The sequence below is a fragment of the Microcaecilia unicolor genome, chromosome 9 (assembly GCF_901765095.1).
Source record: "Microcaecilia unicolor chromosome 9, aMicUni1.1, whole genome shotgun sequence".
Lineage (NCBI taxonomy): Eukaryota > Metazoa > Chordata > Amphibia > Gymnophiona > Siphonopidae > Microcaecilia > Microcaecilia unicolor.
This window is the reverse complement of record NC_044039.1, coordinates 180,239,903-180,264,687: the sequence shown is the minus strand read 5'-3', so window position 1 is coordinate 180,264,687 and position 24,785 is coordinate 180,239,903. Positions and strand designations below refer to the sequence as shown.

Below are 24,785 nucleotides of genomic sequence, written 5' to 3'. Positions count from 1 at the left end.
GAGACTTTCCTGTGAGCAGGATTGTGGTCAGCCATGGTGTGAGAAAGGAAAGGTGTAGCTGGATGCAGGGTCTTGCTTAAGATTTGTGGTCAAGCGAGCTAAAGACAAAACCATGTTAGCAAGATAGAAGCTACTCATTAGCATGAGCCAATCAGTGACAACCATGACATTAGCATAGATCCAATCAGGTATATCTACTGTCATATTATCCATATCCTGAGGGCACCTATAAAAATCAGGGTATTTCCTGGTTTAAGTTAGAGAGAGAAAAAGGTTGCCACTCTCTCTCTCCAAGGGAAACCAATGTGTCCAGCAGAATTGACAAATTACCTAATTGCTTTCCCTTGTAAAACCTCTAATTGGTAAAAGAAATTATAAAAGATTAGGAACTAATTAACACCTGTTTGCAGCTGGATTATTATATTCCTATAACTAATTGATTGTACGTGCCTGTTGTCAATCACTGATTTGACTTGTACCTTGGCAAATAAACTCCTCATTCCAAATGATGATTTGTGGGCTTCACTTAATGATGAAAGGCTGTAAGTATAAATGCTTTTGCTGTATCAGGCTATCTTTCGCTGCATTGTATAACCTGTGACATAAATCCAGTTTGTCATAAGGCTGGTATCTTTTCCTTAGACTTGATGTCTCTCTCAGTGGCAATTCCTTTTAGAACTTCACAACTCCTTGATTACCCCAGTACTAGTGCTATTTAGAGATGGAGTCAGATTTAAGGTCACTCCAGCCTTCTTGGGGGGCTCTGGACCCCTAAATGCACAACATTACATATTTGATTTATTGAAGTAAGGGAATATTTAGAAACCATCTGGATTTGGTGCTTTATTGGGAGGCTAGAAAGATGGGGATAAGTGGTGAATGTATTTTGTATTTGCGACTGTCTTTATTACAAGTCATAATTTGGACAAGTAGAAGCAGTTGGCTAATGAGGATTCTCGAGGTAGGCTGTATATGAGAAATAACAGCCGCCGGTTCGAGTCAGTGAGCTAAAAACTTTATGATGAGCTCACTGAGGGTCTGAAGCCGACGCTTCTACCAAATGAAAAATAGAGGGGAATTTTCTTGCTGTGAATAGTAGATTTTACTTTAAAAACAATGTGTCATATATGTTTTATTTCTACATCCCTTTGGGTGAAATCTGGTTTCTGGAAGGCAATTAACACATTTCTGTAAATAAATTTTAATGTACCATGCAGTGGTTTAGGAAGCAATAATCAAATGATCCTTTAACAGTAAATGTGTGTTTATCTGAAAAAATGCAGTGTTTGAAAACTGGCCACTGCTAAAAGCCAGAGCACTGAATGACCACACGTGGACTTTTAGCTATGCTGCAAGTGGGATGCATAGTAGTGGCCTAGGGACAGGCATGGTGAATTATGCACAGAAATTTCATTCTGAAACCCCTGTACATGCTTTAGGGGGGCATCCTTAGGGTATGTTTCAATGCAGGTGTGACATATGTGGTACTTTGGATCCGTGGTGTGGCATCTGGCCCAACCTTTTGAACAGAAACTCAATGGGGTGAGTCCGTTTGAATATGAGTCTGCAACTCCTCCAAGGGGGTTTTGTTAATGCCCTCTACATCAACAAATCACAACAATTGATATAAACTGATATTAAAGAGCACTTCCTGTAAAACTGGTGGAGCATCTCACACAGCTTCGATACAACTTCTACATTCATAATTGTTTGAGAGGTTTTTATGAATATTAACTTACCTTCCCTATTGCACTTGATTCCATCAAGTTTTCCATGGTACTAATGAGTATTTGTGTTCCAGGCTGTATTTCTTTTCTCATATTATTTTCTTTGTCCTCTGTTATATCAAAAAGCTCATGTTTTGTCTTCACAGAATCACGGGCTATGTTTTTAATGACTTGCTTAACAGATTCTTGTCTCTCACTTAAACCTGTGTGTTCAGTTTCGTTTTTAGTGGTTTGGTGTGCTAAAGGAGTTGCATTTTGTTTAACAGCTTCTGTTATGGATGACATCCCTGAAGTTTCTTCCTTTGGTCCGAGAGGCCCCTCTAATTCCTTCAGAAGAAAAAGAAAATGTTAGGTTCATATGGAGATGTGTTAACTGACTAAAACCTGAATGGAGAAATGGGCCAGACCGTTTGGGCAGTAGTAGCATGACTTGTTGCCATGCAGAAGACCTGGCTCTTTTTCAGAACCTAAGGGTCCTGTTTACTAAGCCACGCTAGAGGCATGTTGGCATTTTTGATGTGCGCTAACCATTAGCACGTGCTAACTATGTAGGCACCCACAATATTCCTGTGGGCGCCTACACAGCACGTGTTAATTTTGTGCAACTGCTAAAACCGTTAGCACACCTTATTAAACAGGGCCCTTTGTCTTCTTGGACCTGCTGGCTTTGTTCACAAGGCAGTACTCATGCCCTGTTGGCATCAGAGGGGAGTGAGTATTAGTTTCAACCATGAAGGGGTGCTAGATGTCTGCAATGCCCTCCCGGGAGAGGTTGTGAAGATAAAAATGCTGACAGAATTCAAGAATATGTGGGATAAACACAGAGGATCCCTACTAGTTGGTTTAAAAGTTCATATTTACCAACTGTTGGAGGGAATCAGACTCTGAACCCTCATAACCAAGGGACTGCCACTACAATAGCTGGACTAGATAGAAGGGGACTAAAAAGTGAAAAGATAGCAACAAATGAATGCTGAAGGGGCCTGACCCCATTTAGAAAACGTTTCAATGGAGAACAACTTCCGAAGGAACAGGAGGAAGCTTCTGATGGGGAAGAGAGTGGGGGCAGCTACTTTCATGAATCTAGGTTGGATATACTGATGAAAGCAATAGACAAAACCACAATTACATTGGTGTGCAATTGAATATAAAAGTGTTATGTGGTGCCCATGCTGATAAAAACAAGCTTCAAACCTTTTGGTAAAAATCCCCCCTCTCTGGGACAGGAACTCAGCACTAAACTCTCTATCATGAATGAGCAAGACACTAGTGTACTATTTGCATGCTTTATTTACAAGTTTAAATGGGAAACATCTTCACAGTCTTCTCGTTAGCTACTTTCCACACTTAACATATAGCCAGTTACACAGAATCGAGGGATTGTGTAGAGATGGAGTCAGATGAATAAGTACTGAGTTTAAAGGAGAAGAACAGAGAAGCAGATTGTCCCTTTATTATTTCAGAAAAGAAATAAAGTGTAGCAGGGCATCTATAAAGAGAAATTTTCTCTAAAGCACAATTTACCTGAACATTTTGCATCTTTTGATGAACTACAGTTCTGTAAGCTGCCACATCAGTACCATTAAGCAGTTCAGGAGGGAAACTATCTACTTCACTTCTCGGCTTTCCACTTTGATTTTGATCCTTATAGTAGTCTTGATATTCCAATTTCTGTATCAAGTCCTAGAATTGCAAAAAGTATGAATGCTCATTAATAGCTTTTTTGTAGAACCGAGCCTATACTATTTCACAGCAGGGGTGCTAGATGCCTGCAATGCCTTCCCAGGGGAGGTTGTGAAAATAAAAATGCTGACAGAATTCAAGAATGTGTGGGATAAACATATATATATATATATATATATATATACAGTATATATATAAAACTTAAATGACCTTATAGCTGGCATAAGCCTTGATAGCAACTCCAGAGGTTGGGAAGTAAGACCAACGCCGGGCAGACTTTAACAGTCTGGGTCTTGTAAATGGCATAGACAGATAAGGATCAAGGCTGGAGTGAGCTCTGTTGGCAGACGTCTATGGTCTGTACCCCACAACTGGCAGGGAGAGACAGAGATTAAGTACGCACATATCATATCCCATTCAAAGCATATGCTATGATTCCAGGTGCTGCACATGTCCATGGGGAGGAGGGGTAGAATCATGAAGTTGATATTAGCAAATAAATTATGCTAGTTAGGGGTAGGGGAGGGGAAGACATACTTGGTTACAGAACAGTGATATAAACTAGTGTCCTTAGATTTATCTGCAGCCTTTGATTTAATTAGTCATGGGCTTTTAACAGACAGGCTAGCAGACAAAGGCATAACAGAAACTGTTATAAATTGGTTTCGATCCTACCTAACTTATCATGCAAATGTTTTCCTATGGCAGAATTCATTTCTGCAGGCTTTGCTATAAGATCCAGATAGGATTTCACTACACAGCATAGAGCTTTCTTTTGTAGAGGATCCATAATGTACATAATCACTGGACCAGAAAATTCTGACCAGGTAGATTCTTTACATTATGTTTTAATTAACTTTTACTACCTCTATGTTTTACAATGATACTATTGTTCTGATATTTATAAATTCTTGTGAAGCATTTAGAAGCCTATCAGAAAAGACGGTCCATAGTATCGATTAATCAATGTATCAATAAAAAGTCACTAACAGCAAGCAAATGTTTTCTAACAAGTAATTAACATTTTTTAAACTCTTCCATTGCTCTGGCAATGCAATTATAACTCACTATCTCTGCCCTACTTTAACTGGTGGGAGAGCACCTTTCTACTACCAGCATCAGGATTTGACAACCTGTTGCTTCTCTTAAAATGGAAACCAGGAAATATATAAAATGCCATTATCTGCATGCAGATATGCTTGCAGCTGTCAAAAATGTAATTAAAAAAAAAGATGCATTTCATTTTCTGACCTGCAATCGAATAAGGAGGTGTTCATGAAGATGTTTTATTTCTAACCATAACTCTCCACCAAAGCAAGAATCCTGGGTATAGTCGAGAAGTTGTTCTCCTTGAAGTTTTAGATCATTGAGTGCAGATGTCAAACATTCTGCTTCCTGCAGTAGATTCTTACAATTAATTAGCTGAGCTTGCTTCTCCTGCATGTTGAACTGAGGATCAAAGCATATCAGTTCCTGCTTCTTCTGTAACTCAGCCAGTCTTAACCTCAAGTCTTTTTTGTCTTGCATATATCTATCCCTTTGATGCAGAATCTGTTCTTGAAAACTAAAGCAAAAAAAAACCCCCATCAAAATAACAAATTTGAATATTTTATAAAAATTCACTTTAAACATGTTACACATATTATTTAGACAACAATTACCCTTAACGCAGCACAGTGCTTAAGGATTGCAAACCAGTACATTGTAATTAATAGTTTAGATGTCTAAACTGACCCTTTTGAGAAAGTTACTTCATAGTGATTTTCAGCATTAGTCCCCACATTCTATATATGGCGCTTACACAAATTTGGATACGCACAATTTAATTGAATAACAAGCCAATTAGTGCCAATAATTGGTCAATAATTATTGGCACAAATTAGAAATAATTAGAATTTACATGCACATCTTTTTAGGTGTATTCTATAATGAGCAGCATGTAAATTCTAGTGCGTGAATCTGGAAAGGGGTCGTAGCCACAGGATGAGTGTGGACAGATCGGGGCGTTCCTAAAATTTATGCATGTTGCTATAGATTTAGGAGGATTCATGCCTAATTTACATGTGAAATTTACACCGGGTTTTCATTGGTGTAAATGATCACGTGTAAATGCAGTGGTGGTTCCTGGCGCTAAGCACTTTTCTATAAACTGCGTTGTTTATGGAATACCGCTAAGTGCTACATTTTTTGGCACCAATTTTTTTAGGTGCTATTTATAGAATCTAGTCCTAGACACCTAACTTAGGGGATCTTTTACAAAGCCGCGCTAGTGTTTTCCCCTCATGGTAAAAATCAGTCACCTGACTGCTGTTTAAAGCAATAATTGTACCTGTGTTGCTCGGTAGCTGAATGCATAATCTGTTCCCACTCCTTTTGGAGATCTAAAATTGTTTGCTGGACTGCTGAATTTCCATTCATCTTGGTACGTTTCAGGTCTTTAATCTTGGCATCCCCTTCATCTTTAAGTGAAATAATTTCCTAAATAAGTAAACCAATATTAGCATGAGCTACAGTTAAATGCACATTGCATAAGAAATCATGCAAAAAATATATTCTGTTAGACAACATGATACACAGTGAAGAGACACCTAAAATAAGAAACACCTGGTGAAGAACAAGATGTGATACTGGCCTTTGCACTGGTACCCTATGACTATGGACTAGATATGCTGCTAGCGGCAGTCAGCATTTTCATGTCTGCCACCAGATGTATTCCCAGATATTCAATGCTGGGCCATGTCTGGGCACCGACACTGAATATCCAGTCATGTTGGCCGCTAAAATTTATGCAGGAAAGTGTAATATTCAGCCCTTAATGGCATAAGCTGAACCACTTAAAGATAAGATGGCTATTAATGCAGCCCAATTTAAGCAGTTATCTTATGCGGTTAAGGGTTGAATATCAGCATCTAACCTAAATGCCAACTCCGCCCCTGGAACACCCACAAATTAACCAGTTTAAATCATGCGTTAACCATGAATAGTCAACAGAACTAACCGGTTAAGTGCCACTGAATATTCAGAGTTAACCATGGACAAGTGATTTAAACTGCCAGAAGCCTCTCTGGGCCATTTACATAAGCACAGCCATACTGGGACAGACCGAAGGTCCATCAAGTCCAGCGTCATGTTTCTAACAGTGGCCAATCCAGGTCACAAGTACCTGGCAAGATCCCAAAAAAGTACAATACATTTTATGCTGCTTATCCTAGAAATAAGCAGTGGATTTTTCACAAGTCCATTTTAATAAAGGTCTATGGACTTTTCCTATAGAAAGCCATCCAAACCTTTTTTTAAACCCCACTAAGCTAACTGCTTTTACTACGTTCTCTGGTAACGAATTCCAGAGTTTAATTACATGTTGAGTGAAGAAAAGTTTTCTCTGATTCGTTTTAAATTTACTACTTTGTAGTTTCATCCTAGTATTTTTGGAAAGAATAAACAAGCGATTCATGTCTACTCATTCCACTCCATTCATTATTTTATAGACCTCTATCATATCTCCCCTCAACTGTCGTTTCTCCAAGCTGAAAAAGCCCTAGCCGCAACAGCCCTTCCTCACAGGGAAGTCTTTGAATATTGGGCGGTAGGTTACTAAGAAAAGGGAGACACTAGACAGCAGCAATCAAGAGCTGCATAAGGTTTGAGCTTTCACCAAGCCCAGGTAGTCTTGATTAAATAAAGCTGCAACAGAAGCCTGAACTCACAAGAGTCCCTCCATTCTAGTGAGGAAGATGACCGGGGACAAAGCAGCAAAGCTGAATTTTTCTGATGCTTTCACCCAAGGGGTGAAAAGATCCAAAATGGAACATCTCTCCGCACACAAGGCCTCCAGTATGTATGTGTCAGCAGAGGCATAACGAAGGCGTGGACGTCTTTCTTTCAAACATTTTGGACTTCCTCAACTGCCCCCTACAGGGATGGCCAAATTTCAAGGGAGTGGAGTAGAGTGGCAGAGTGGCCTAGTGGTTAGAGCACTGGTCTTGCAATCTAGAGGTGGCTGGTTCAAATCCCACTGCTGCTACTTGTGATCTAAAATCCAAATAAATAAATAAAAAGGGTGTCAGAGGCTGTCCTCACAGATATATTTTGGACATCCTCAACTGCCGTCATAGAGAAGGACATCCTCAACTGCTGTAGCTTCCCCTCCTTAGGAAGGAAATCGTGTGCAAATGAGCTAATAGCGAGCAGCTCATTTGCATGCAATTTCCTTCATGCATGCCCATTCCTTTCCAGATCGGTAAGGGAAGGGCTTTTTACATTCAGTCAGTGGGACCAGTGCACTACGAATGCTGGCTCCTCCCACGACCAAATGGCTTGGATTTGGCTGGTTTTGAGATGGCCGGCCTCGGTTTCCATTATCAGCGAAAACCGATGCTGGCTATCTCAAATTCGGTGATTTCAACATTTATGTCGAGATTTGGCTGGCCCCAACCGTATTATCAAAAAAAAAAGATGGCCAGCCATCTTTTTCGAAAATATGGTTGGCTCCGCCCATTTGCGGAGCCGGCCACAGAGATGGCCGGCGCCGTTCGATTATGTCCCTCTATGTAATCTGTTGAGAACTATGGATCAAGCAAAATAAAAGTTTTTTAAATAAATAAATATTTCTTTGCAAGCCATCATGCAAGAGATACCACAGAATAAAGATCTTTTAAAAGCAACCAGGTCACCTTATTCTACTCTAACCACAGACATACAAGAGATGAAAGTATGTATAGCTTATGGCCAAAGTAGAATGTGTACAGGTGGTAGAGCAGGGGCTAGAAACACATGCAAGCTAAGACCGCTGTACAACTGGAATGGAGCCTAATGGACCTGAAAATGGAATTGTAGGAATAACATATAATTTCTAGGTTTGCTCAAAGGGGCTGAAGGATCCAACCCAATTGTTTTCTTGCAGAAGTTCCTTGCTATCTTGCTCAACCTGGAGTTTGAATATTGGTCTGAGATATGGCAAAGATATCAAGTGCCCACAGTCAGAAACAGAGAAGTAAAGTTTCCCGGGACCATCATAATGTGGGTTCTTCATTACCCCCCAGCCATGGCAATCCTGTAGGCTGAAGGAAAAAGCTTTTCTTTTCCCTGGATCTCCACATACAAACGGTGAACAGGATGAAGCAGTTTCTTGCTTTTTGAGATCACCTTAATCTGGTCTGGCCTATATTTTTAATGGCGTGCCTTTCTTTTAATCTAGTTTTAATTTGTAAACCGCTAAGATCTGCTAGTCAGAAATGGCACTATAGCAAATGATATATAAACATAAAAATAAACATAGTACAGCTAGTGCCTCATCTTAATTATTGCTATATTCATGCAGCCTCATGCTGCTTTCTTCTTTTAATTTCCCTCTGTTTACTAAGCTGTGCTAGCGGCTGCTGTGCGGCAATGCCGACACAGCCCATTCACATACATACAGCTATCTGAACTGTAAGTGGAATCTCCCAGTTTTTGAGTAAATTATTTTTCATAATTGTATGAAGTGGAACAGTGATTCCTTCTCTAGGACGAGAGTCATAACCCAGAACCATCTCACAGATAAAGCACGGGAAGCATACAGTGGTGGAAATAAGTATTTGATCCCTTGCTGATTTTGTAAGTTTGCCCACTGACAAAGACATGAGCAGCCCATAATTGAAGGGTAGGTTATTGGTAACAGTGAGAGATAGCACATCACAAATTAAATCCGGAAAATCACATTGTGGAAAGTATATGAATTTATTTGCATTCTGCAGAGGGAAATAAGTATTTGATCCCCCACCAACCAGTAAGAGATCTGGCCCCTACAGACCAGGTAGATGCTCCAAATCAACTCGTTACCTGCATGACAGACAGCTGTCGGCAATGGTCACCTGTATGAAAGACACCTGTCCACAGACTCAGTGAATCAGTCAGACTCTAACCTCTACAAAATGGCCAAGAGCAAGGAGCTGTCTAAGGATGTCAGGGACAAAATCATACACCTGCACAAGGCTGGAATAGGCTACAAAACCATCAGTAAGACGCTGGGCGAGAAGGAGACAACTGTTGGTGCCATAGTAAGAAAATGGAAGAAGTACAAAATGACTGTCAATCGACAAAGATCTGGGGCTCCACGCAAAATCTCACCTCGTGGGGTATCCTTGATCATGAGGAAGGTTAGAAATCAGCCTACAACTACAAGGGGGGAACTTGTCAATGATCTCAAGGCAGCTGGGACCACTGTCACCACGAAAACCATTGGTAACACATTACGACATAACGGATTGCAATCCTGCAGTGCCCGCAAGGTCCCCCTGCTCCGGAAGGCACATGTGACGGCCCGTCTGAAGTTTGCCAGTGAACACCTGGATGATGCCGAGAGTGATTGGGAGAAGGTGCTGTGGTCAGATGAGACAAAAATTGAGCTCTTTGGCATGAACTCAACTCGCCGTGTTTGGAGGAAGAGAAATGCTGCCTATGACCCAAAGAACACCGTCCCCACTGTCAAGCATGGAGGTGGAAATGTTATGTTTTGGGGGTGTTTCTCTGCTAAGGGCACAGGACTACTTCACCGCATCAATGGGAGAATGGATGGGGCCATGTACCGTACAATTCTGAGTGACAACCTCCTTCCCTCCGCCAGGGCCTTAAAAATGGGTCGTGGCTGGGTCTTCCAGCACGACAATGACCCAAAACATACAGCCAAGGCAACAAAGGAGTGGCTCAGGAAGAAGCACATTAGGGTCATGGAGTGGCCTAGCCAGTCACCAGACCTTAATCCCATTGAAAACTTATGGAGGGAGCTGAAGCTGCGAGTTGCCAAGCGACAGCCCAGAACTCTTAATGATTTAGAGATGATCTGCAAAGAGGAGTGGACCAAAATTCCTCCTGACATGTGTGCAAACCTCATCATCAACTACAGAAGACGTCTGACCGCTGTGCTTGCCAACAAGGGTTTTGCCACCAAGTATTAGGTCTTGTTTGCCAGAGGGATTAAATACTTATTTCCCTCTGCAGAATGCAAATAAATTCATATACTTTCCACAATGTGATTTTCCGGATTTAATTTGTGATGTGCTATCTCTCACTGTTACCAATAACCTACCCTTCAATTATGGGCTGCTCATGTCTTTGTCAGTGGGCAAACTTACAAAATCAGCAAGGGATCAAATACTTATTTCCACCACTGTATATTTTCTAGAGTAGACCTGTGTCTCTCAGGTGGAAGAGAAGGATCAGATGGAATACCAATCAGATGGAATACCACAGGACTCCTCAGCTGAGAGGTCTCAAGAGTCCTGATTGGTCTCTCAGGAGAGATCTGAGTCCGACTCTTCAAAGTACTGTTCATGGGAAGTACATGGAAGAGAGTGACAACTACAGCATTGGCTCTGTGTTAAGGTGCATCAAGGCAGATGAGTTTCTGAAGTTGGAGAAAGTTCTTCTGCTGATGTCGACAAATGAGTCGGTCGGGTTCATGCTATCCTGGATGATAGATGCCAAGCCGGTGTGCGAGACCTCTCCCGATGTATCGGCAGGCTGGGCTTAGGCTAGTACAAGCACCCTGTAAGCCTGTATAAACTGGGAAAGCTGAAAGCTCCTTCTTGAGCAAAGCCCAGATTTGAAGAGTAGGCGTCAGTAGCAACTGAGAAAGAGGTATGGATGCAGCCTGAGTTATAGGCATAGGAGATCTCGAAGACCTCAAAGGCTCTCGATGAGAAATAAGTTGAAAGAAGGAGACCGATCACCATGGCATGGATGATGTGAGGTCTAAGGCTCTATAGCCTAGGGAGCTCGAGTAGTCTGTTCCCGAAAATGGTTGATGCTTCTTGGGCAAAAGAAGGGCTCAGAGGCCCCATAAGGTCGAAAAATGAAAAATAATTGAAAAAACGTATAATTTGAACAACAGAATACAGAAAAAAGAAAAATATGGAAGAGAAAATGTTCCAAAAAATGAAAGGCATCAAAAAGGCAAAAGTTTGATGCGCTGAGGTGAAATTTAAGAAACAACCTCTCTGCTGAGTGGAAAACGATAGACTGCTGGTCCCGTGCTCAAGCATTGGGTGAGAAGACATACAAAATTACACCTGCCTTACAGCAGGTATAACTTTGTCCAGCAGCTTTTGTGTAGACAATATATAAAGACTTATTTGTTGCCTTTATTAAATATCATATTAATTATCCATCCATGAGAAACCTACCATGTGCCTATGTACCATCATTACTAAGGTGCTCTTATAAAATTATCTACTTAATTTATAGCATCTTTGTCTATAGCACACAATTAGTTAATTTAATGAAAATATACAACAGAATCCTAAACACCTTTTAAAACCTTTTATCAACTGCCAAACTCTAAAACATTAAAGTGCGCTAATGGATTTAGTGAGCGCTAATGATTAGCATGCACTAAATAATAAGATGTCTATTATATTCCTATGGGCCTCATCATTTAGCACGCGCTAAATCTGTTAGTGCACCTTAATACAAAGGTCCCTGAGATGGCTATTTTAGAAGCCTTATTTGCAATGTACATGTGTAAATTAGGGCTGCATTTCAACAGAGATTAATCATGTGATTAAAGGTATGTTATACCCCCCCTACTGCAGCTCATTCCATTGCCCCAAGTGAGAAGGAGCTGAAGTGGGGAAAAAGAAATAAATAAATATCTTTAATCGCGCGATTAATTGTGGTTACAAATATTTATCAAAATGCAGCACTATAAAAATTGAAGGATAAGAAGTAATAAAAAGATAAGAAATACAAAATACAACTTGAAATATTGCAAATTAAAGAATTTAAAACAGCATACAGAACAGCCTCACAGTTTTCACAGCCTACTTCATAAAAGCTAGATTAGTTTAAACAAAGGTATTTGCACATGTATACTGAATACATGAGGAAAACCTGATATTAGAAAGCCTGGATTTATACATGTAAATCTGAAATATGTGCATATCGCAAGGGGGCATGGTTTGGGTGGCACTAGCTTGAGACAGGAAGGGGAATGCACACCTATGATCACCAATATTAACATCAGGATATAAAGCCGCTCCCAGGTTTTCCTAAAAGTGCTAATTTTGGAATCACTGTATTGGAGAGATTAGGTCACCCAATGTCCACCCTCCCCCCTAAAAAAATAAACTGTGCTAAGTAATAGTCAGTTCTGTACTTAATTGGGAATACTTACACATATAGGTTTCCAAAAAACACACATACACATCTATGTGTCAGCAATTTCATGTCTAGGTTCTGATACACCAACTTACATGTATAAGCACCGACACTTAGATGTGTATGTTGCTATCTTGCGTCCATTGATGTTTTAGATGCTGACAATTGTAAAATGGTTGCCAGAACATACAGTACACAGGCACTCCTGCATGTATAATAATAAAGGCTCTACATCAGCAGATCCTTTTCTAATTTACTAGTGGAATTTAACAAATCCTAACCTAAATATCTCAATTATTTCTTCCATCATCTATATAAAATGGGAATTTAATTATGATCTTACCATCATCTGATGTGTCTTTTCCACAAGCTGAGCTTTACTTCCTTCTACTGACTTCAATCCGTTGAGTGCTGCTCTCACGTTGTCTATCCATGCAGATATGTTCTGTGCATTATCTTTAAATTTCTGATCTTCTTCAGCAGATGCTTTGGTAACACCTAACTTCTTCTTGACTTTCTTCTTGACTTTCTGATCTTCAGAAGGTGCTTGGGTAACACTTAACTTCTCTTTAAATTTTTGGTCTTTTTCAGCAGATGGCTGAGCAATATCTAACTTCCCTTTAAATTTCTGATCTTCAGAACATACATGAGCAACATCTAACTTCTCTTCAAATTTCTGATCTTTTTCAGCAGTTGAGTGGGTATCAACTATCTTCTCTTTAAATTTCTGATCTTCTTCAGCAGGTGCATGGGTAACACCTATCTGATCTTCTTCAGCAGGTACTTTGGTAACACCTAACATCTTCTTGACTTTCTGATTTTCAGAAGGTGCCTGGGTAACAACTAACTTCTCTTTAAATTTCTGATCTTTAGAAGGTACATGAGCAACACCTAACTTCTCTTCAAATTTCTGATCTTCTTCAGCAGGTGAGTGGATGTCACCTAACTTCTCTTTAAACTTCTGGTCTTTTTCAGCAGGTGGCTGGGTAACATCTAACTTCCCTTTAAATTTCTGATCTGCAGAAGGTACATGAGCAACACCTAACTTTTCTTTAAATTTCTGGTCTTCTTTAGAAGTTGAGTGGGCATCAACTATCTTCTCTTTAAATTTCTGATCTTCAAAAGGTTCATGAGGCACACCCAATTTCTCTTTAAATTTCTGATCTTCTTCAGCAGGTGCATGGGTAACACCTATCTGATCTTCTTCAGCGGGTGCTTTAGTAACACCTAACATTTTCTTGACTTTCTTCTTGACTTTCTGATTTTCAGAAGGTGCCTGGTTAACAACTAACTTCTCTTTAAATTTCTGATCTTTAGAAGGTACATGAGCAACACCTAACTTCTCTTCAAATGTTTGATCTTTAGAAGGTACATGACCATCACCTAATTTCTCTTCAAATTTCTGATCTTCTTCAGCAGTTGAATGGATATCACCTATCGTCTCTTTAAATTTCTGATCTTCTTTAGTAGGTGCTTTGGTAACACCTAACTTCATCTTGTCTTTCTGATCTTCATAAGGTGCATGGGAAACACCTAACTTCTCTTTAAATTTCTGACCATCAGAAGGTACATGAGCAACACCTAAATTCTGTTTCAATTTCTGGTCTAGCTCTGCAGGTGCATGTGTAGAAACAAACATCTCTTTAAATTTCTGATCTTCAAAAGGTTCATGAGGCACACCCAATTTCTCCTTAAATTTCTGATCTTCTTCAGCAGGTGCATGGGTAACACCTATCTGATCTTCTTCAGCGGGTGCTTTAGTAACACCTAACATCTTCTTGACTTTCTTCTTGACTTTCTGATTTTCAGAAGGTGCCTGGTTAACAACTAACTTCTCTTTAAATTTCTGATCTTTAGAAGGTACATGAGCAACACCTAACTTCTCTTCAAATGTTTGATCTTTAGAAGGTACATGACCATCACCTAACTTCTCTTCAAATTTCTGATCTTCTTCAGCAGTTGAATGGATATCACCTATCGTCTCTTTAAATTTCTGATCTTCTTTAGTAGGTGCTTTGGTAACACCTAACTTCATCTTGTCTTTCTGATCTTCATAAGGTGCCTGGGAAACACCTAACTTCTCTTTAAATTTCTGACCATCAGAAGGTACATGAGCAATACCTAAATTCTCTTTCAATTTCTGGTCTTCCTCTGCAGGTGCATGTGTAGAAACTAACTCCTCTTTAAATTTCTGAACTTCAAAAGGTTCATGAGGAACACCCAATTTCTCTTTAATTTTCTGATCTTCTTCAGCAGGTGCATGGGTAACACCTATCTGATCTTCTTCAGCAGGTGCTTTGATAACACCTAACATCTTCTTGACTTTCTTCTTGACTTTCTTATTTTCAGAAAGTGCCTGGATACCACCTAACTTCTCTTTAAATTTCTGACCATCACCTAATTTCTCCTTCAATTTCTGATCTTTAGAAGGTACATGAGCAACACCTAACTTCTCTTCAAATTTCTGATCTTCTTTAGTAGATGCTTTGGTAACCCCTAACTTCCTCTTGACTTTCTGATCTTCAGAAGGTGCCTGGATAACACCTAACTTCTCTTTAAATTTCTGGTCTTCTTCAGCAGGTGCATGTGTAACTAACTCCTCTTTAAATTTCTGATCTTTAGAAGGTACATGAGCAACACCTAACTTCTCTTCAAATTTCTGATCTTCTTCAGCCAGTGCGTGGTTATCACCTATCTTCTCTTCAAATTTCTGATCTTCTTTAGTAGATGCTTTGGTAACACCTAACATCTTCTTGACTTTCTGATTTTCAGAAGGTGCCTGGCTAACACCTATCTTCTCTTTAAATTTCTGATCTTTAGAAGGTACATGAGCAACAGCTAACTTCTCTTCAAAGTTCTGATCTTCAGCAGTTGCGTGGATAACAACTAACTTTTCTTGACATTTATGATCTTCTTCAGCAGGTGCTTTGGTAGCACCTAAATTCATCTTGACTTTCTCATCTTCAGAAAGTACCTGGGTAACATCTAACTTCTCTTCAAATTTCTGACTTTCAGAAGGTGCATGAGCAACACCTAGCTTCTCTTTAAATTTCTGATCTTCTCCAGCAGGTGACCCTTTAAATTTCTGGTCTTCAACAGGTGCACAGGTAACACATAACATCTCTTTAAATTTTTGACCATCATCAGCTGGTTCGCAGCTAACACCTAGCTTCTCTTTAAATATCTGATCTTCAGAAGGTACGTGAGCAACATCTAACTTCTCTTCAAATTTCTGATCATCTTCAGCAGGTGCTTTGGTAACACCTAACTTCTTCTTGACGTTCTTCTTGACTTTATGATCTTCAGAAGCTGCCTGGGTAACACCTAGTTTCTCTTTAAATTTATGATCTTCTCCTGCAGTTGAGTGGGTAACATCTATCTTCTCTTTAAATTTCTGGTCTTTCTCAGCAAGTGGCTGGGTAACACCTAACTTCACTTTAAATTTCTGATCATCTTCAGCAGGTGTGTAGCTAACACCTAGCTTCTCTTTAAATATCTGATCTCCAGAAGGTACAAGAGCAAAACCTAACCTCTGATCTTCTTCAGCAGGTTCTTTAGTTACAGCTAACTTCATCTTGACTTTCTGATCTTCAGAAAGTACCTGGGTAATACCTAAATTCTCTTGAACTTTATGACTTTCAGAAGGTGCATGAGCAACACCTAGCTTCTCTTTAAATTTCTGATCTTCCTCAGCAGGTGAATGGGTATCATCTAACTTCACTTTAAATTTCTGATCATCTTCAGCAGGTGCATACCTAACATCTATCTTCTCTTTAAATATCTGATGTTTAGAAGGTACATGAGCAACAGCTAACTTCTCGTCAAAGTTCTGATCTTCTTCAGCAGGTGCATGGATAACAACTAACTTTTCTTGAAATTTATGATCTTCTTCAGCAGGTGCTTTGGTAACAACTAAATTAATCTTGACTTTCTCTTCTTCAGAAAGTACCTGGGTAACACCTAATGTCTCTTCAAATTTCTGACTTTCAGAAGGTACATGAGCAACACCTAGCTTCTCTTTAAATATCTGATCTTCAGAAGGTACGTGAGCAACATCTAACTTCTCTTCAAATTTCTGATCATCTTCAGCAGGTGCTTTGGTAACACCTAACTTCTTCTTGACTTTCTTCTTGACTTTATGATCTTCAGAAGGTGCCTGGGTAACACCTAGTTTCTCTTTAAATTTATGATCTTCTCCTGCAGTTGAGTGGGTAACATCTATCTTCTCTTTAAATTTCTGGTCTTTCTCAGCAAGTGGCTGAGTAACACCTAACTTCACTTTAAATTTCTGATCATCTTCAGCAGGTGTGTAGCTAACACCTAGCTTCTCTTTAAATATCTGATCTCCAGAAGGTACATGAGCAACACCTAACCTCTGATCTTCTTCAGCAGGTTCTTTAGTTACAGCTAACTTCTTGAATTTCTGATCTTCAGAAGGTGCGTGGATAACAACTAACTTTTCTTGAAATTTCTGATCTTCTTCAGCAGGTGCTTTGGTAACACCTAACTTCATCTTGACTTTCTGATCTTCAGAAAGTACCTGGGTAATACCTAACTTCTCTTGTAATTTCTGACTTTCAGAAGGTGCATGAGCAACACCTAGCTTCTCTTTAAATTTCTGATCTTCCTCAGCAGGTGAATGGGTATCATCTAACTTCTCTTTAAATTTCTGATCATCTTCGGCAGGTGCGTAGCTAACATCTACCTTCTCTTTAAATATCTGATCTTCAGAAGGTACATGAGCAACATCTAACTTCTCTTCAAATTTCTGATCTTCTTCAACAGGTGCTTTGGTAATACTTAACTTCTTCTTGACTTTCTGATCTTCAGAAGGTGCCTGGGTAACATCTAGTTTCTCTTTAAATTTCTGATCTCCTGCAATTGAGTGGGTAACATCTATCTTCTCTTTAAATTTCTGGTCTTTTTCAAAAGGTGGCTGGGTAACACCTAACTTCACTTTAAATTTCTGATCATCTTCAGCAGGTCCATGGGTAACACCTAACTTTTCTTTAGATTTATGGTCATCTTCAGCAGGTGTGTCGCTAACACCTAGCTTCTCTTTAAATATCTGATCTTCAGAATGTACATGAGCAACAGCTAACTTCTCATCAAATTTCTGATTTTCTTCAGCAGGTACGTGGTTAACACCTAACTTCTCTTTAAATTTCTGATCTTCTTTAGTAGGTACTTTGGTAACATCTAACTTCTTCTTGACTTTCTGATGTTCAGAATGTGTCTGGGTAACACCCAATGTCTCTTTAAATTTATGACCTTGAGAAGGTACATGAGCAACAGCTAGCTTCTCTTCAAATTTCTGATCTTCTTCTGCAGGTTCGTGAGTAACACCTAACTTCTCTTTAAATTTCTGATCTTCATCAGCAGGTTTGTTAGGTACACCTAACTTCTTGAATTTCTGATCTTCAGAGGGTGCGTGGGTAACAACTAGCTTCTCTTTAAATTTTTGATCTTCTTCAGCGGGTGCGTGGGTAGCACCTAATTTCTCTTTAATTATCTGATCTTCAGAAGCAACATAAGCAACACCTATCTTCTCTTTGAATTTCTGATCTTCAGATGGTGCGTGGATAATACCTAACTTCTTTTTGAATTTCTGATCTTCAGAAGGTGCTTTGGTAACACCTACCTTCTTCTTAACTTTCTGATCTTCAGAAGGTGCCTGGGTAACCCCCAACTTCTCTTTAAATTTCTGATCTTCAGAAGGTGCATGAGCAACACTTAGCTTCTCTTTAAATTTCTGATCTTCCTCAGCAGGTGAATGGGTATCAACTAACTTCTCTTTACAATTCTGGTCTTCTTCAGTAGGTGCACAGATAACACCTAACTTCTCTTTAAATTTATGATTTTCTTCAGCAGATGTGTGGCCAACAACTAGCTTCTCTTTAAATATCTGATCTTCAGCAGGTGCATGGATAACAGCTAACTTCTCTTTAAATTTCTGATCTTCTTCAGCAGGTTTGTTAGTTGCACCTAACTTCTTGAATTTCTGATCTTCAGAAGCTGCGTGTGTAACACCTATGATCTGTTTAAATTTCTGATCTTCAAAAGGTATATGAGGAACACCCAATTTCTCTTTAAATTTTTTATCTTCTTCAGCAGGTGGGTGGGTAGCACCTAACTTCTCTTTAATTATCTGATCTTCAGAAACTACATCAGCAACACCTATTGTCTCTTTAAATTTCTCATCTTCTTCAGCAGGTGCTTTGGTAACTGCTAACCTCTTCTTGACTTTCTGATCTTCAAAAGGTGCCTGGGTAATACCTAACTTCTCTTTATATTTCTGATCTTCTTCAGCAGGTGAGTGGGTAAAACTGAATTTGTCTTTAAGTTCCTGATCTTCAAAAGGTACATGAGCAACATCTAACTTCTCTTTAATTTTCTGATTTTTTCCAGCAGGTGCATGGGGATCACCTAACGTCTCTTTAAATATCTGATGTTCAGAAGGTACAAGTGCAATGTCTTGCTTCTCTTTAAATTTCTGATATTCTTTAGCAGGTGGATGGGTAACATCTAACTTCTCTTTAAAATGCTGCTCTTCTTCAGCAGGTGAGTGGGAATTACCTAACTTCTCATTACATTTCTGGTCTTCTTCAGTAGGTATATGAGCAACGCCTAACTTCTGTTCAAATTTCTGATCTTCTTCAGCAGGTGTGTGGGTAACAGCTAACTTCTCTTTAAATTTTTGATCTTCTTCAGCCGATGTGTGGTTATCACCTATCCTCTCTTTAAAGTTCTGATGTTCAGAAGGTATATAAGCAACACCTAATTTCTCCTCAAATTTCTGACCTTCAGCAGGTGTGTGGGTAACATCTAGCTTCTCTTTAAATTTCTGATTTGCAGAAGTTGCCTGGGTAATACCTAACTTCTTTTTAAATTTCTTATCTTCTACAGCAGGTGAGTGGGTATTAATTAACTTCTCTTTAAATTTCTGGTCTTCTTCAGCAGGTGGCTGTTTAACTCCTAACTTCTCTTTAAATTTCTGATCTTCTTCAGTAATTGAGTGGATATCACCTATCTTCTGTCTAAATTTCTGATCACCAGAAGGTATGTCAGCAACACCTAACTTCTTTTTAAATTTCTGATCTTCTTCAGCAGGTGCATGGCTAACACCTAACTTCTCCTTATATTTCTGATCTTTAGAAGATGTGTGAGTTACACCTAACGTCTCTTTAAATTTCTTATCTTCAGCAATTGAATGGCTAACACCTAACTTCTCATTAAATTTCTGATCTTCTTCAGAAGAGGTGTGGGTAACAGATAACTTCTCACCCACTTGTATCTGCAGAGCCAGGTATCTAGTGGACAACTGGCAGGACTTGGTTACCATTTCATCATCTGTGAACCCTAATTCTCTCAAAGAGGTGGCCAGCTGTTGTAGAGAATCAAATGCTTCCCTGCAAAATTCAAAAGCATAGAGAGAATTGTATGTACCATAAGGCAAAATAAATCATTGAATTTTTTTCAAGACAGAGAAAATCCAAAATCAAAATACCTCTGACCCAAAATTATTTGGTTGAAGTTCTCAAGTTCCTCCTTTTTCTTTTCTCCGAGTTGCAGTTTCCCTTCTTGGCATATCAGCCATTTGTTCAAGCCACTAAATTGTTCTTGAAATCTGTAATAATGGCACATGCAACATTTTAAGATTACACATGAGGAAGACTAGAATAAAAAAAAATTACTAGACTCAATCACCTTAATGTCCTAGCTAACTGGAAAACAAAGAGAATCACACAACAAAAATATGAACAGACATCTTGATACAAACAAGTGGAGTATGAACATGCGTCTTGCTAACTTTAAAGACAAATCACATTGGGGTCCTTTTATTAAGATGCACCGAAAAATGGCCTGTGCTGTTGTATACGCATGTATTGGACATGTGCAGATCCATTTTTCAGCGTGACTGCAAAAAAGGCCTTTTTTTGACCAAAAATGGACATGCGGCAAAATTAAAATTGGCGCGCATCCATTTTGGGCCTGAGACCTTACCACCACCCGTTAACTTAGCGGTAAGGTCTCATGCATTAACTGGGCAGTAATCATCACTGCCGATTACCGCCTGGTTAGCACCACGTGGTAGAGAATAAAAAAATATTTTCAGACGTGCATAAAAAATGAAATTACTGCCTGAGGCTCACTGTAGCCAGGCGGTAGCTCCAAATTAACGCACAACTTAGTAAAAGGGTCTCATTGTTTTACTTTTAAACAGAATCATACAATTGTTTGGCGAAATAAGCATATAATTTATATTCCATTCATATATAGAAAGGCATTTAACTGTTCTTGTCTTCTTACCTATGGAACAGGATTTCACAGTCTTGAAGTCCTTTAATTCGCATTTGGCATTCTGATGTCAATTTATGTAATTCTGTTTCTCGATTGATGATATAGCTGTTTAGCTGGACAACCATCTCATTGGGTATATGGCTTCCCACTTTACTTAGCAGAGTTTTTATCTGTTCTATATTTTTTCTTTCTTCCGAAGTTATAAAAACCTAATAAGTCAAAAGCCTAAGATTTACCTCCAAGCCTAATATGCACAGTTCTCTTACAATTTAATATTCTACACAATTTCTTTGTGAATAGAATTTATGTTGCATTTAAGTATTCACTTCATTTTTGCATTTATACTGTGTTGAACTTTAAAGCAGGTGTGATTATCAGAGTATGTACTGAATCAGTGCAGCACTTCACATTTAAAAATTATTATTTTGATGCATCTTCTTAACATGCCAAACAAACATTTTCTCCTTTCATCTCAAAAAAGTGTAAAAAGCTTCAGTGAAGGAGTAGGCTAGTGGTTAGGGTAGTGAGCTAAGAACCAGGGAAGCCAGAGTTTAGATCCCATCAATGCTCCTTGTGAAGTTGGGCAAATCATTTAATTCTCCCACTGCCTCTGGTACAAACTTATTAAAAGACACTAATATGTATTATTTGTTACAAGGTCCATTTTTTATAATGAGACCTATTTATAAAATAACATGCATTAACGGTGTTAGCATATGCTAATCCGGTAGTGCATTTTAGTACCCTTAGATTGTAAGCTCTTCAGGGACAGAAAAATACCTATGTATCTGAATGTTACTCACAATGAATTACTACTGAAAAGGTATAAACTAAATCTAAATTTAAAAAAAATCCAGTGATGTACATGTCAGTAAGAAAAATTAATCTGCATAAATAATGACAAATTCTTATGTTAAAACAAGATTTTGGTTCAGTACGGTACCAAACATTTCCTCTGTTCCAACCCCAATGGAAATGTGTTATACCTGTTAAAGCAAAAAACCAAAAGCCCTGAATCAAATTAAGTTAAAATGTTGCATTACTGACTTCTGGTTGGGTTATGGAGTAGCGAGGACGTAGGGGAGAGCTGCTCAGGAGCGCTCAAATTATCTGCACTCTGAAAAAACTCTTTCCCTCTGGTGTGGTTAGAGATAATCAATCTTGAGACTTGAGAAGCCCTAGTTAGGGCAAGGATTGAAATCAGCAAAGCGGATGGCTTCAAAATCTGCCCGGAAAGACCCTAAGGAGAAAGCCCGGACAAGCGAGGCAAAGATGGCAGACAGGGGCGCACCGCCTTTTCCTACCCCTAGCTCCCTTTGGGCGGCATTGATAATTGAGGAGGTAAAACTGGCGGTTGAGCAGGCGGTGGGGAAAAAGCTACAACTTATATTGGATAAACTGGATGGATTCAAGGAGAGGCATGCTACGCTGGTGAAGGAGCTGCATGTGGTGCAACAGAGATTGGGGAAAGCTGAAGATGAGATACAGCATGTGTCAGAGGAACAGCTGCGGATGCTCGCTCACTTGGCCGAACTGGAAGCCAAATTGGAAGATTTAGGGAATCGCTCCCGCAGGAACAATCTGCGGCTATTGGGTCTCCCGGAGGTGTTGCCAGAGCGGGACTTGTGTAAGTTTTTAGAGACCTGGCTACCAACAACTTTATCAATGAGGAAGCTCTTGGGGTCGCTGAAGGTGGAGAGAGCACACAGATTGGGCCAGCGCAGAGAGGGAGCGAAGCAGCCCACAGTGGTAATCTTTTGGATGCTTAACTATGCTCACAAAATGGCTCTCCTACAGGCCTTGCAAGCGTGAAAATCTCTTGAGTATCACAACTCTCATGTGTTGTGTTTCCAGGACTATTCAACTAAAGTTTCAGCGGCATGTAAGGAATTTGCCCCTCTGTGTTCTAAGCTATTTGGATTGAAGTATAAATTTAGCCTCCTATATCCGACGAAGCTCAAACTGATCGACAACGAACAAGTGATATTTTTTGAACGGGTGGAGGAGGCGAGGGCGCACGTGGACAGGTTGACCGCAACGCAACAAAATGGATAAAGATACTCTGAATGAATGCAGAACGGAGACTTTGTGGATTGAGAATTAGGGGTCTAGGGGATTGTGGATGGTCTCATCAGTGCATATGACTACCGATTGCAGGCTGCTGTTAAGAGGATGCGCAGGTGTGATCAGCTGCGGCCCTAAGGGATATTTCATTGCAAACAAATCACCGAACAAACTTGCAAGACAGCGATGAAAAGCAAAGCCTAGCAGAGAGGTTGAGTGTGTAGAGTATGACACTATCTTTCTGACTTCAAATGTATTAAGGAACTTATATCCAAGTTAACAGTATGAGTGTGGTTCCTTTTTTTTTTTTTTTTGTATGCCTAAAGGTATCTGCATACTAATAATGTATACAGGCTAGGGTTGAGAGATATTGCACCGGAGTGGAAGACAGGGGAATGTATTCTCAAGCATCACTTAGGGGGTGCCCTGAACTCTGATGCTGGGGGTGCTATGCTGCGAAGCATGATGTGGGTAATGTATGGGGGGTGGGGGTGCAAGGGGAAGGAAGTGTTGAGGCAGGAACAGAGAGGGAAGGGGATAGGAAGGGGGATCCAACAGAAGAGGGTGGAGGGGGGGATAGGGTGGTTTACTGTGTGTATGTTGTCTGAACACTGTGTGGGTCACCGTTTGGATTTAAGCCCTGAGGGATCCTTTTCACAATGTCTCTTATGGGGGGAGTGGAGGCTGGGACACTCTCCTGGTGCAGATGCATGTTTCAATATAGCAAATAATCGTGCAAACATTTTCTCTGTATAATTGTCTAGTGAAATATGACAGTTTTACAGGTTGTTACCTGGAATGTTGGGAGAATACACTCTCCGATTAAACGGCAAAAGCTGTTAAAGGCCCTTAATGCCCGAAATGCCTCCATAGCATTTTTGCAAGAGACACACCTCTCGAAGGTGGAGCATACTAAGTTGAAGCGCTGGTGGGTGGGTGAGATTTTTGATTCCCCAGCGGTGGGTAGGAGAGGAGGAGTGGTGACGCTAATCCCAAAAGACCTAAATGTAGAAACCAAGCAGGCAGTGGTGGACCCAGAGGGAAGGTTTGTCCTAGCCTCAGTAATACTGGACCGACAGCCTATTCTGTTATGCAACATATATGCCCCAAATAATTGTGAGAAGGCATTTTTTTGTCCAGATTATCCGCAGGATTCATGACTTTGGGGAGATACCAGTTTTGCTGGGGGGAGGGAATTTAAATAACGTGATTGACCCCACCATAAATAGATCTCAACCGACGGGGAGAGAGTTGGCCAGAACCGAGAGAGGTATTCCTGTGTTATGTGCTGCACTAGAGATGGTTGATGTGTGGAGAACGCTACATCCTTTAGAGAAAGACTATACATATGTCTCTAAGGCTCACTCTACGATGTCAAGAATTGATTATGTACTGATTTCATGGGAATTTTTGTCGCCGGTGAAGGATACTCAGATAGGCCCCATAATGATCTCAGATCATGCCTGGGTAGAAATAAGGATGTGTACAGGTGGGTCCCCATCCCCGGGTGGCACATGGTGATTTCCTACTTTTCTTTATCGGGATAGTCAATTCTTACCGTTCCTGCTTTCTAAGTGGCAAGATTATAAGGATAACAATGAAGTTCATAGGGATAACCTGATTCTATTTTGGGACTCGGCAAAGGCCATTCTTCAGGAAGAGATCATCTCTTATGTTAACTTTAAACGGAAAGCTAGGCATTGGGAAGTGCTACATCTAGAGAAGCGGGTGACATCTCTTCAGAAGCAGTATGGGGTGGGGCATTCATTGCGGGTTAGGACACAGTTGCTAGAAGCGCAACAAGCCCTGAATGAGCTTCTACATGAGACAGCCAAGAAGTCCTTTGTGTATTACAAATATTAGCTTTACAGATTT

At 39.9% G+C, this 24,785-nt stretch overlaps 2 protein-coding genes across 2 annotated transcripts in view; both read right to left on the bottom strand.

The window, feature by feature from the left end:
• Positions 1-14,851, bottom strand: part of LOC115477722 (nesprin-2-like) — a 359,728-nt gene extending 344,877 nt beyond the window's left edge. The window contains exons 1-5 of the mRNA XM_030214775.1: positions 12,889-14,851; positions 5,740-5,888; positions 4,662-4,974; positions 3,252-3,410; positions 1,740-2,054 (exon numbers count right to left, since the gene is read on the bottom strand). Of these exons, the coding sequence (XP_030070635.1) occupies positions 1,740-2,054; positions 3,252-3,410; positions 4,662-4,974; positions 5,740-5,888; positions 12,889-14,580 (2,628 nt within the window). The 5' untranslated portion in view covers positions 14,581-14,851. The remainder of the gene's footprint in view (positions 1-1,739; positions 2,055-3,251; positions 3,411-4,661; positions 4,975-5,739; positions 5,889-12,888) is intronic.
• LOC115477096 (nesprin-2-like) overlaps positions 14,597-24,785 on the bottom strand; it is a 119,511-nt gene continuing 109,322 nt past the window's right edge. Inside the window, exons 28-32 of the mRNA XM_030213712.1 lie at positions 20,856-21,055; positions 20,053-20,172; positions 16,554-19,954; positions 14,667-15,710; positions 14,597-14,607 (exon numbers count right to left, since the gene is read on the bottom strand). Of these exons, the coding sequence (XP_030069572.1) occupies positions 14,597-14,607; positions 14,667-15,710; positions 16,554-19,954; positions 20,053-20,172; positions 20,856-21,055 (4,776 nt within the window). The remainder of the gene's footprint in view (positions 14,608-14,666; positions 15,711-16,553; positions 19,955-20,052; positions 20,173-20,855; positions 21,056-24,785) is intronic.